This window comes from Ascochyta rabiei, chromosome 14, assembly GCF_004011695.2.
Source record: "Ascochyta rabiei chromosome 14, complete sequence".
Classification (NCBI taxonomy): domain Eukaryota; kingdom Fungi; phylum Ascomycota; class Dothideomycetes; order Pleosporales; family Didymellaceae; genus Ascochyta; species Ascochyta rabiei.
In genome coordinates, this window is record NC_082418.1 from 51886 (window position 1) to 64022 (window position 12137).

Here is a 12137-nt window from a genome sequence, read left to right on the forward strand (position 1 = left end):
CTGCTCTGACTGTACCCGCCGACAATCTGCAATTTTTGCCGTCATCGCCGTCATCGCCATATATTTTGGAGATGTCAGCTGTGACGTTGGGCACATCGATGGGGGTTAGTAGCTATTGGAGATGCGTATATATATAGGTGAGGAATACTGCTTGTTTGATCTACGAGCACCAATGCAAACACTAGCCTTGATATATGTTATCTGGTAAAAAGGTCTGTAGGAAGTCCCCGCGTACAAAATCCAGCATTTTTCACCTCACTTGCACACTTCCACCTCACCACGCTCAGTCAATATCCCCAAAGAGAGCCCAGGAAAGGGCTAATGATGCCAAATTCTATGGGTTGTCAAACCCATACTATAAACAATCAGAGTAACCCTGTTGTATCTATACTACATTTCTAAAGTAGTTAGATCCTGCTTATCATTAGCTAAGTAGCTGAGTATATATTCAAAAAGTTCAGATTCTAAAGTACGGCGTGTAGCTGAGAGTTCCAACAGCTATCATATTGGTTTGCGCGTAGTCCTGGTCCTGTGTAAAAAAAAGTACCAACATGTGAAACTCGACGTACCTTGGAGCCAGAAGTACTATGAATTTCAATATCGCCCTGGTAGCTCCACCTTGGCTTCTACGTCCGATTGAACATAGAGATATACTGTATAAGGTATGATAAAGATAGCTAGGAGGCTCAACACAGTCGAGTACAGTTGATGTATTAAAAGAGAATGTCGAAGCGCCAAGTTATGGTCCCGGGTCAATGCAAACATAGCCACCTCTTCAGACTCAGTAGATTGCCCGCTTGCCATTTCAATGTGCTCTGGCTTTGTTTGATCCTTTGCTGTAGGAAAGCTATCTTGCTGCAAATCAAATGCATTGAACCGAACCAATCGTGATTATTGATCGAGTCATGATCTTCATTGATTCAATCGATTTACTTTCCCTTTCGGTTGTGCCGGATCAGTGGTCACATGCTCCGGTTCTTCGGTTCTGGTTCCGGTTTTCCGGAACATGACAACAGACGATACCGCAGGCAACCAATATTCTTCACACCTTCTTTAAAGCATTCTACATAGCTCACACTATCCCTGTGCGCTTCATAAAATATTCTTAGTCTTTCACAACTTTCTTCTTAAAAAAATATTGAGTTTTCAATTCTGCAATGGCGGACAGTGTGCTGCACGACAATGACGGTTCAACACCTGAAAGCAAAAAGCTGCTCGGTTACGATGACAAAATCCATGAAGATGAAGAGTCAGAATGGTCTGAGGAAATTGCCACCTATCGCAAGAGGCTAATACCTACACCGCGAACCATAGTGGGGTGGATGTATCTTTGCATTACGCTGTCGCTCACTATGATGCTTGGGGGGCTAATCGGCTACACTTCAAGGAAGTGTTCAGTACGCGAATGTATATCTATGACATCCAGTTACTGTAAGTTTCTACCCATAGTCCTACTAAGGTGTGACTGATTGCGTCATGTAGCCCCGTTGCTGGATGTGGTTGAGCTCTATGATTATCAGTTTGAGGCGGAGTTAGGTACGGAGAATGCATACAAAGGACACCCTCGACCAGAACTAGATGCTTTATGGGAAAGAATTGGTCAAAGTAAGCAGATACTCGTGTGACTTAGAGTGCCAGCTTACCACCTACATTCAGTTCACCCCATATCTATGCCAGCAAAGCATCTAGCGGAACTCAACAAAACAACCTCGGGTATACCCTACTCAGAAGAGCAGGGTGGGGGCATTATGGTCGAAATCGAGGTCTTTCACCAACTTCATTGTTTGGTACGTAATAAATTCACGCGTTACAAGACCACAAATGCTAAATTTGATTTAGAACTACATGAGGAAAGTCATATATGCAGATTACTATTCACGGCCTGAAAACCGACCTATCGAATTTGAAGTGGGTGATGACTTGTTTTACAATCATATCGGTATGTGCCATCGTCACGAAAATTAGAGCCGAACTGTGCTTACAAGATTCAAATCTTTGTTGTAGATCATTGTGTGGACTATCTTCGCCAGTTCATCATGTGTGCAGGCGACATCACGCCGGTCACCTCTAATTGGGTGCTCACGCATCATAGCCCCCATCCCGACTTCAATACGATGCACAAATGCCGCAACTTCGACAAATTACTCGAATACGTGGAGGAACACGATAATGGAGGTGTTCCAAAGAAAACTCCAGATGATACCTGGTGGCCTGCGCCGAAGTTAGCAAACACCATACTGGATTACGAAAAGGATTACCCCATTCCATACCATGGACCTTTTGTCAACGACTCAGATAAATGGCAGAAGACACATCCCGTTCCTCCTTAGACTATCGTTTTATCTGATTTGGCACTGTCGCTGTCCAAGTATATAGCAGACTAGCAACTTTGCTAAATTAACAAATGTCAGTAAGACGACGTTATAGTAGAATATAGAACGTACTATATACATATGCAGTGTGTAGTTTTTTGCTATCGTACTAGACACTACTACCGCTAACTGTAATACCGGGCATCGCCACTAGCCATAACTCATTCTGAAATAAAGGTGCAAAGCATAATCAAAGACAATGAGTAGGATGTAACAACATCCTTCTAAGACGCAGAAACTTTGACTCTGGCTTTTAATATCAAACTTGCTGTTCTTCCTAATAGCACTGAGAAGCAATAATACGCTGCGATTATTCATAGAATCACCTGACGCTAATACTCTTACATTCGAATGTGTGAAAGGGCGTAATATGAAGAGAGATGACGTAATAATACCCAATTTTTTCAAGAACAATTTTAATTTCATGATTGAATTTCTCCGAACAGAGACTCCAATAAATGGATTGATAGCAATGATATCGATTGCCGTCTAAGAAGTAACTAAGAAAGAGTTGTAGATAGTTGTCTTATACTTGAGCTACGCCTTACTCTCTCTCAAAACAGAGCTCTCGGAGATCAGCGCGAGTAACCCATGCCATATCACATCAAACAGGTATCTTGATGGTACAGGGAGAATAACCAACGTAGAAACCCTCATTGAGTTGATCAAGCGGCTTTTTGTTCGCGTGTCTGAGCTCCCCAAGACAGTGTTCGGTATGCCAAAATGCCGCATTTTCGTCGTTCAATTGAACGAGACGCTGTGCTGCTCGGTGCGTACGTCGAAGAAGGAAATTACAGTGCGCAAGGTGCTCTTCTCTGGTGGTATAAACGTGCTGGTCAGCAAGTGTCGGGCCGTTCGCCAACATGGAAAATGCGTGTTCATCCGGAATGCGTTGCTTTCCCTCTTGATCAAGGAAGTATGGATACGGTCCAAGTATGCGTTCCGGACTGCTAACGTAGGCACGATACTCCGACTCAGTCAAAGTGTCCATGCAAGGTGGGGGAACCCAGTTGTGGGATAGCAAGTCAAAGCCACAGCCACGTGCTTGAGCTTCGGCCGTAGTATTACCGCATTCCAGTGTAATCTGCTCGTATCGTACGGGTGCTGGGCGTGCGTGAAGAGTAGTTCGCCATGCAGTAACCCCCAAGATCCAAAAGCAGAGGAGTCCAGCAATGGCGATGATGGCATTCCGAATTGTCTTGACCCAGTTTCTACTGGTTGTGTCCAGATGACCATCTTCCTCGAACTTTCTAGCTTCCGCTTCAGCTAGTGACTGTGCCTCCGATTCGGCATCGCTCCCAAAGACAGGTTGATATGCAGTTTTCAATTTGTGTAGCCACATTCTTCCAGAAAGATGTTGTTAATTTCGTACAGGCTCCAAAATGATGTTAATGGAATGGAGTTGACGGTCTTGACGATTTATTGAGTAAGTAGGCCGCCTTTGGGTTCGGTAGACAGAAATGAGCGCTATGAGAAGTCCATGTAGACGCTGCCAATCAGTATAAAAGCTCTCGATGCGTTTTCCGACCCCGATTGAAAAGCCGGGTTTTTCTTGTCAGCTAATCAGAATCACCGCAGAGCCTGCCGCACACGTATTAGTACACGTCTTCTCGGAAAAGGAGTTTCGGACATTTGATCTGTTATTCAATAACTGTGCCAGTGCTCGGAATCGGTTATCGTGTGGCTTTCGCCTATGTCCGGTATCGGGCCTATTGCTTGGTCTCGGATCGTGGAATAACCGATCGCTTTGCACCGGATTCAGAGCTCGGTAATGGTATGGTTTTACGATCCATAATTCGGAACTAGCAAAAACGTGAGCTTCCTTGCGATTTAGCCAGCCGCGGTACCGCTCAAATGCTAGTATCAGTCAAGGTAACTAGCCACCATGCATGGTACAGTGGTATCAAGGAACAGAATCATTGGTAGTAGAAAACAGCTTTTACTTTGAGCAACTTTAGTATCTAGCTTACGTAGCCTAACGAATGGGCAAATCCACGCCACTCTGGTCGTTTCCCAATTGAGCTTTCTTATTCCGACCCGTGCGCGCGAGAACAATATTGCTTAGCAGTACGACCAAACAGCCAGAGATTGCCAAAGTATCAGGCGGCATTTTCCAAACGATAACGTCAACAAGAAGGGATAATATTGTTTGACTGTATATCGCTTGCATTGCTCGGGATGTGGGGTCAAGTGAGAGTCCCAAGCAAAGTAAGCACTCCTGTTCAATTTGAGACTTGTCTTCAATAAGATAGCGATTGATCTCAACATACCATAGCGAATCCTGCGAATCCCGTGGATATAATCATAACCCACTTAGCAACCCCCATTTTTAGCTTTAAAACACCTGGGGTTGTTATAGTCGCAAGTTGAATCAGTGAAGTGACGAAGAGCACACCAATGGTAAGGCATTTCACCACCAAAATTGCATGAAGATCAGTTCCAATCTTTCGTACGCAAATATATGACACCTATAGTTCAAATCAGTTCAGGTTTTCCTTTCCGATTGGAGAGATCAGATAACTTACACTGCCTCCTGCTGCGCCTAGGAGTGCAAAAGCTATGCCAGCAACTCTGCTTTCACCACCAGATTCTGCTGTGGGGCTGAAGATAAAAGTCGGCTTGACTATAGCCAGTGTGCCGAGAAAGGATGTTAAAATGCTCAAGGTTTCTCCTATCTTGAATGGGGTGTTGTCGATAAAATTCAAGATACAGCATGCCATCAATGGCGCAAGGAGATTGAGGGACGTTGCTTCGGTCAACGACAAGTGCATCAGCGAGTCTAGTGTCAAGGTATTATTAAGCTGCAGACAATGATACACACATAGCCTAAATCACTTACAATGAAATCCAATAACACCGCACGCTCCTGCTATCGCTCTAGTAGCGAGAAGCGCCCGAAGACGATAGGTGGAAGGAAAGCTATATGAATCCTTGAAATCATCTTTAGATAACTTAAATAACGCTAGGCTGCACAGCACTGCGGTCACAAACATTCGCGCATGCAGTATCTGGAGAGGCTTAACACTGTTGGTGCTATCTGACTCAAGATGCTTTGCAACCGTGTTGACTAAAGACGCGAGTAATTGTGAGGCGAGGACATAAGTTGTAGCCTTGTTCACTGAATGGGACATAGAGGAGTGTGCCATTCGACGAAGTCGTAATTTGAAAAGGAAAATACAAGGATAAAAACAGATTTATTCTAGAGTCAAACCTGTGGCGTCGATACAGTAGCGGACAGCTGTTCTGAGTCCGTCCTTTTCATGTGAAAATTGTTCGTTCATGGAGGATTTCGGAAAAACAGGTCTAAGGCATTGTTGCGGAAGTATCCGAATCCGGGCTTTCCGGGACGCCCATCGTAAAGGCCTATTAGTTTGTGTGGACTAACATATTACTTGAATTGACGAACTTGATTCAAAGAGGAAAAGTGCCTAAAGTTGTGACATTTGCCTCAATGTAGTTTAAACTTCTGACTGAAACGACGAACGTGTTCGAATAGGAGCCTCTTTTCGGACCTACTGCTGAGCTTCATGATGCGTAGTTTCTTTTAGAAAGAATTGAACACTATGTTCTTATTATTTATAACCACGATCGACAAAATCTGTTGCGATTTTACATGCAATGGGTATTGGAAAGCATGGCTTCAGGTTCATCGAATTTAGACAGAGTCAAGCTGTGTTTGTGCATCGTGACAGAGAAGAACGACTCCGCAAACGTCACAATACTGTCATTGCTAATAAGGAGTGTTCCCTTGAGCTGTCTATACTCAATCTCACTGGACTGTGACGATACGTCGTTAGAAAAAGATAGATAGACGATTCGGATGCGAATTCTTTGTATTGAAGATTTGTTTGGCTGATACAAAGAGTAGCACCCTGCTATATCTAGCGAAAGCCATGAAGGATCCGTGATTATCTAGTAGGGAAGTTGAAAATCACTTTGGCTTTCTAGAGACAGGAGTATGCGGGATCTTTAATCGTAGTGGCCCTTGTCAGGGACGACCACCTCGCGCCTGTCGTAGTGACCCTTGTCAGGGACGACCACCTCGCGCCTGTCGTAGTGACCCTTGTCAGGGACGACCACCTCGCGCCTGTCGTAGTGACCCTTGTCAGGGACGACCACCTCGCGCCTGTCGTAGTGGCCTTTGTCAGGGACGACCACCTCGCGCCTGTCGTAGTGACCCTTGTCAGGGACGACCACCTCGCGCCTGTCGTAGTGGCCTTTGTCAGGGACGACCACCTCGCGCCTGTCGTAGTGACCCTTGTCAGGGACGACCACCTCGCGCCTGTCGTAGTGACCCTTGTCAGGGACGACCACCTCGCGCCTGTCGTAGTGGCCTTTGTCAGGGACGACCACCTCGCGCCTGTCGTAGTGGCCTTTGTCAGGGACGACCACTTCGCGCTTGTCGTAGTGGCCTTTGTCAGGGACGACCACCTCGCGCCTGTCGTAGTGGCCTTTGTCAGGGACGACCACTTCGCGCTTGTCGTAGTGGCCCTTGTCAGGGACCACTACCTCTGCTTCACGAGGGAGAACACCCACACTAAGACTTGCTGTAAGCTTATACAAAACATCTAAAGAATCTGGGAAAGCCTTACAGCTTGGCTGCGGGTATAGCAGAGGCGGCAGCAGATGAAGTCAACGTGGCCACAGCCAAAGCTTCGAAGAAACGCATGATGTCTGGTTAACTTTGATGAAGTATTGCCTTCAAGGGAGGTATTGAATATTGGTTTTGAACACGCTGTTGCGTTGATGATGATGATGATGATGATGATGATGATGATGATGATGATGATGATGATGATGATGATTTCAACGTGGTAGCCAATTCACTTATATACTTTGGTTTCATATACTCAACTGGCATTCAAAAGGAACGTTCAATGCGTGTAAAGGACTTGTCGGTGGTGAGTCCGATCAAACAACGCGCCGAATACCAAAGGAGTCACGGATCAAGCAAAGCTTCCGGTGAATCATTTCGGTAACAACTCAGTCGATGGCTTACCACGCCGGATGGCTGATTTTTGCTTCTGGAAAGAACAATCATCGGCTCTTGAAATTCACTAATCTACGGTCCCAAGATGCGGTCGGTAACAGATTTCCGTAAAGAATTTGGGTCAACATTACCGGAAAAAATATCAGGTGACATAGTCTTATCCGAAACGCGCCCCGATAATAATATGCGCTAAGAAATCCGAAATACCGTTGAAGCACAGCCGTTGAGTGTTCGGTGTTTGTCACGGAAAAGGCCAGTCATGAGCTAACCGATCCAGTGAAGATCCGAGCTCAGAATCCGCGCGAAGTGCACGCGGCTCGGTGAGGCCGCAGTGCAAAAGTGCTGATTGTTTTGAATTATTAGCCAAAACAAAAGCCTGATTGTTTTTTTCGGGTAACAATCCTAGAAAAGGTAGATAGATCTTGTGCGCATTTATCCACTTACGCAATTCTTAACGCCGCACCTCGCCTTACTGTTGTTTTTTCAAAAACCTCCAAGCACGGAGACAATTCTAACCATGAATTGGCCATACCACATTTTGGAACTGTCTCCTAAGCAGAAATCAGACCGTCGTATGTTGTTGGATCAATATGCGTTATACGCTCAATTTTCCACATTTATACCTCTGGGATTCTTAATGATGTTGAGATTGATGCGAACTCTGATGAACAGAGCAACAAAAAAGCGTGCATCGTCATACAGCTCTCGACTTTCATACTCCGTAGATTATCCGGGGGGAACGATGCTAAACCAACTCGTTTGGTGGTTGGGGGGAGACGTCAAAATCGCTGGGTACTACTTAGGTCGAAAATCTCAATTTCTGCTGAGTAGCCTGTGGACAGTTTGCTTCTTATTTCTGTCTATTAATGAGACTGGCAACGGTACGTTGAACCAACAGAGGAGTAACAGTAGATTCCAAGATTGTATTTCTTACTGACTCTCTCAGATTACTTCCACCTTACAAAACGTTTCGGCATTGTCGGTACATCTCAGCTACCTATACTATACCTTCTTTCGTTGAAGCGCCTAAACCCTGTGGCATATGCTTTCCACATGTCGCACGAAACTGTGAACCAGTGGCATCGGATACTCGGACGAATAGTATACCTACTTGTAACTCTCCATGGTGGTCTCTATATCAACTTCTACATCCGATCCAGCAGTTTTGGAAATGCTTTCTTCCGAGCAGTTCCAGTTCTCGGCATACTCGCTCTGACTGGCATTACTGTCCTCAATACTGCCGCGATTTCCATGATCAGGAGATACTCCTACCGGGTATTCTTTTTTACACACATCATTGTGGCTTTCGCATTGCCTCCAATAATTTGGTTCCATGTGCCCTACAGCAGGGCTTTTGTAGCAGAATCGTTCGTCCTCCTAGTTCTGGATCTATTTCTGCGTTCTTTCAGCACAGTTCAGAGCTTGGCAACGGTGGAAAAAGTTCCAGGCACTGACTTGGTCAAAATTGTGGCCAAGGTTCCTTCTAAATGCTGGGCACACTTCGCAACACACCCAGCCTCGCACGCCTACCTGAGTATACCAGCTAGATCGGGAACAATTCGAGAGCCCCTATTGTCACCCCTTCTCCGCTATGGATTCCTCTTGAATCCTTTTACAGTCGCATCCGTAAGAGAGGGAACTAGAAAGCTCACATTTGTGATGCGTGTAAAGAACGGGCCACTCACTAAGAGCTTCGATCATCTTACTAGCCAAGATGAGCATACCGGCAGTACCAAAGTCATTGTGAGGATTGATGGGCCATATGGCGCTACATCCAAATTTTCAATACTTGAAAGTTCCAGTTTCGACTACATCCTTCTTGTAGCTGGAGGCGTTGGTGCGACTTTTATTATGCCGCTGTACGAGAGGCTCATAGCCAACAACGTCTCAGCCGAAGTCAAAGTAGTTTGGGCCGTCCAAAATGCCAACGAAACATCTTGGCCCATATTGTCAACACAAGAGAGCATCTACAATGATCCGCGTGTTGACATATATACGACGGGGACCAAACTAGATTTAGATGCTAACGATTCCGGCTCCGGATCTCACATCGAGGATGTGGAAATGAACATTTGGAAAGATGGACGGTCTGTACCAGTAGGGGATCGACAACGGCCAGACTTTCAGAGAATTGTCGACCAGATCTTTGTTAAAAACCATTATAAGCGTATTGCGGTTGTTGTTTGTGGGCCTGTTCCGATGTCTCAGGACCTACGACAGGCTGTAGGGGTTTGGGTCAAGAAGAGCAAAGATATCTGGTTCCATAGCGAGAGCTTTGGCCTTTGAATTGAATTCACAGCTTTTATTACTAAGTCTTAAGAATCTCGTAGCAGTTACAGACGAAGAAGGTAGAGCTGACTTTCTTAGATATAGACAAGATAGTAGAGACAAAGGCGGGTAAGTTCATATGAATGAAACTCGAGAGGTACTTATCGTGTCCAATAGAACCATGAAGGAAAGATTGATCGTATACACCGAGTGGAGGCAAGCCATTTGAAGGTTCTGCTTGAGCATCCTCGGCGTGAGCTGAGGTACTAAAGCATGCTTTTACAGCCTATTGGCTATATCGACATCAGCTTGTGTCTTAAAACATATGATGCGGCTGCTCTGAGGTGCTTTTAATCGCTGTAAATGCAACGCCACTTGAACACTCTACATCTTGGCCGCTTCAGGTCGTGTCTGGCTTGCAATCAGGTGCCATAATACTGACACTGTTGCAACTTCAATGACTTTGCCAGAGACAGGTCGGACTGTCGGCCAAAAATATTCTGTAACCAACCACGCAGCACGGGCAGTTTTACTATGAAATACTAGCGGGAGACGTCACCTCTGTTTTGTCGCTGTCAATACCTAGTCTTAGTTGTACCAAGCCAGACTCTACGCAATATCTTTTGTGATGCAGAGGAAGTGGGAAATACACGCAGGTCAACCAGCCACGAAATGCGCAGCATTAACACAAAAAAAGTTAGTTTAATACTACAAAAATATACAGTAATATATAACGTGTTACACCACCGAGCTGCGCACTCATGCCAAGACTACACTTTATTCTATCTTTTATCCAATGCCTCAACAACCTGATCTGAAGTTGCTTTCTTGTGATGAGGATAAAGTTATCCTTGCAATAAAATTAATCAGGTCTAATTAATTCAACAATAAGCCAGCAACGCGCTGCTGCAATCTATAACGTGCCTGAAAGCACCCTTCGTACGCGACGAGCCAAAACCACTTTACAACGCGACTGCCATCCCAATTTAGTAAGGCTTACTTAGCCTAAAGAGGAGACAGTTATATAATACATAAGGAAGCTTAACGCATAAGGCTTTGCCTCTACGCTAAACTACGTACGTAAAATAGCCGATTAACTGCTAGCTGCCTGTAGTAGTAGCTAGGTTAGAGAAAGTTAGGCACACAGGTTTACCTGCTAGAAGCTAGAGATTAAGTCTTAGGTAACTAGGCAGGGTGATCTAAAGAGAGTCCTGTGTAGTAATCTAGAAATTATTAGCCCCTTATTTAACTATGTACGTAACGTTAAAGCTAAGAACAGGATCCTAGATAAAGATATCTACAGCCTTAACAAGACTGGCTTCTAGATAGGTGTTAGAGGGTCTGTTAAGGTTATAGCAGCGTCTAAGAAGCTTTTTAAGCCACTTAGAGTCCAGCCTGGCAACTGTAAGTGGGCAACGTTAATTGCCGCCATTAACGCCATACAGTTAGTTATCCCACCCTTCTTCTTCTTTAGAGCAAATAACTATAATTAGGCCTAGTATTACAACCTAATAGACTGACGTATTAGTGTTAGTAAGAATAGCTAGATAACAAATAAACTAGGTCTAGAGTGGCTGAAGCATTATATCCAGCATACAACAGCCAGGACAGTGGGTAGCTATTAGCTGCTGATAATTAATGGCCATAAGAGCCATAAGTCGCTTGCCTTCCAGGATCTGTGTGAAGAGAAAAAAATCATCACTCTCTGTATGCCTCCTCACACCTCCTATCATCCTACAACCACTTGATGTAGGGTGTTCCGCCCCATTAAAGCGGGCGTAAAAGACAGAGGTTAATGTTGCGGACGAGGGTCACTCAACCCTACGTCCCACATCTTCGACGCTGAAGCAGTAGGAGCATGTAGAGACCTCCTGCACACAATAAGGCAACCAGGTCTCAACACCCGCCGGATCTGGCGATACATAGACAGCACCTCAGTCATATGGTGCCTGAGGGGTAATCCATCTCCCACCTCCCAATGGACTTACCTTGAGTGCCATGGCGCGATGGAGACTCACGACGTCTCCATCAAGTGGGCCCCAGGACACTCTGTAGTGACAAATTAAAATTGATACTTTCTAAAGAGCCCGGGAAACGTAGCAAAGACAAGCTTTTCCAATGCCGCAAATCCTCCTCGACGTCGACCGACACGACTGCCACTCTCGCCACCATACTGCGAAGAAACCTAGGACCATCTTCGCAGAATCTACCACCATCCCCGGGCATATCTGGTTTGGTGCGAAGAAGCACTCATGGTTCTGTCGCGACGGCGACTCCGATCGACTCATCTCGCTCGCTGTCCGCCCCCGCCGGCAAAGGTCGACTCGGCAATCTTAACCAGTACAAATATGGAGAACTAGAGATCATATTCTCTAGCAAGCCAGAATGCAAGGATTTCGTTGACATATGGCACCAACATGTAAGAAAATTCGACTTATCACCATCGAAAACATGATATCTAAGCGACCACGATAGCTGGAAATTACATGCTATTAGCTTCGTGTTCC

The 12137-nt window shown here is 45.3% G+C and overlaps 5 protein-coding genes across 7 annotated transcripts, besides 4 other annotated features; 3 read left to right on the forward strand and 2 right to left on the reverse strand.

Moving 5' to 3' along the window:
• Window positions 1–82: part of a mobile genetic element that runs on past the window's edge.
• Window positions 83–194: 112 nt separating this feature from the next.
• Window positions 195–374, forward strand: EKO05_0007961 (uncharacterized protein; the record flags this gene model as incomplete). The annotated part of the gene is made up of 1 exon (XM_059637165.1): window positions 195–374. One exon carries the CDS (start codon window positions 195–197, stop codon window positions 372–374), a length of 180 nt encoding a protein of 59 aa, XP_059493148.1.
• Window positions 375–1155: 781 nt separating this feature from the next.
• On the forward strand, window positions 1156–2330 carry EKO05_0007962 (uncharacterized protein; the record flags this gene model as incomplete). The annotated part of the gene is made up of 5 exons (XM_038941348.2): window positions 1156–1431; window positions 1483–1605; window positions 1657–1787; window positions 1840–1939; window positions 2005–2330. Exons 1-5 carry the CDS (start codon window positions 1158–1160, stop codon window positions 2328–2330), a joined length of 954 nt encoding a protein of 317 aa, XP_038796435.1. The 5' UTR covers window positions 1156–1157.
• A 646-nt stretch (window positions 2331–2976) lies between these two features.
• On the reverse strand, window positions 2977–3714 carry EKO05_0007963 (uncharacterized protein; the record flags this gene model as incomplete). The annotated part of the gene is made up of 1 exon (XM_038946412.1): window positions 2977–3714. One exon carries the CDS (start codon window positions 3712–3714, stop codon window positions 2977–2979), a length of 738 nt encoding a protein of 245 aa, XP_038796436.1.
• A 2627-nt stretch (window positions 3715–6341) lies between these two features.
• On the reverse strand, window positions 6342–7041 carry EKO05_0007964 (uncharacterized protein; the record flags this gene model as incomplete). Of its 3 annotated transcripts, XM_059637167.1 has the most annotated exons (4): window positions 6342–6374; window positions 6414–6608; window positions 6648–6909; window positions 6965–7041. In XM_059637167.1, the coding sequence occupies 4 exons, from the start codon at window positions 7039–7041 to the stop codon at window positions 6342–6344; spliced, it is 567 nt and encodes a 188-aa protein (XP_059493150.1). The 3 variants fall into 3 exon arrangements, with proteins under 3 accessions (XP_059493150.1, XP_059493149.1, XP_038796437.1); XM_059637166.1 differs by having other exon boundaries at window positions 6342–6530; window positions 6570–6909; XM_038941350.1 differs by having other exon boundaries at window positions 6342–6909.
• A 75-nt stretch (window positions 7042–7116) lies between these two features.
• Window positions 7117–7177: a tandem repeat.
• Window positions 7178–7936: 759 nt separating this feature from the next.
• On the forward strand, window positions 7937–9648 carry EKO05_0007965 (uncharacterized protein; the record flags this gene model as incomplete). The annotated part of the gene is made up of 2 exons (XM_059637168.1): window positions 7937–8243; window positions 8309–9648. 2 exons carry the CDS (start codon window positions 7937–7939, stop codon window positions 9646–9648), a joined length of 1647 nt encoding a protein of 548 aa, XP_059493151.1.
• A 729-nt stretch (window positions 9649–10377) lies between these two features.
• Window positions 10378–11429: a mobile genetic element.
• Window positions 11257–11363: a mobile genetic element.
• Window positions 11430–12137: the final 708 nt, after the last annotated feature.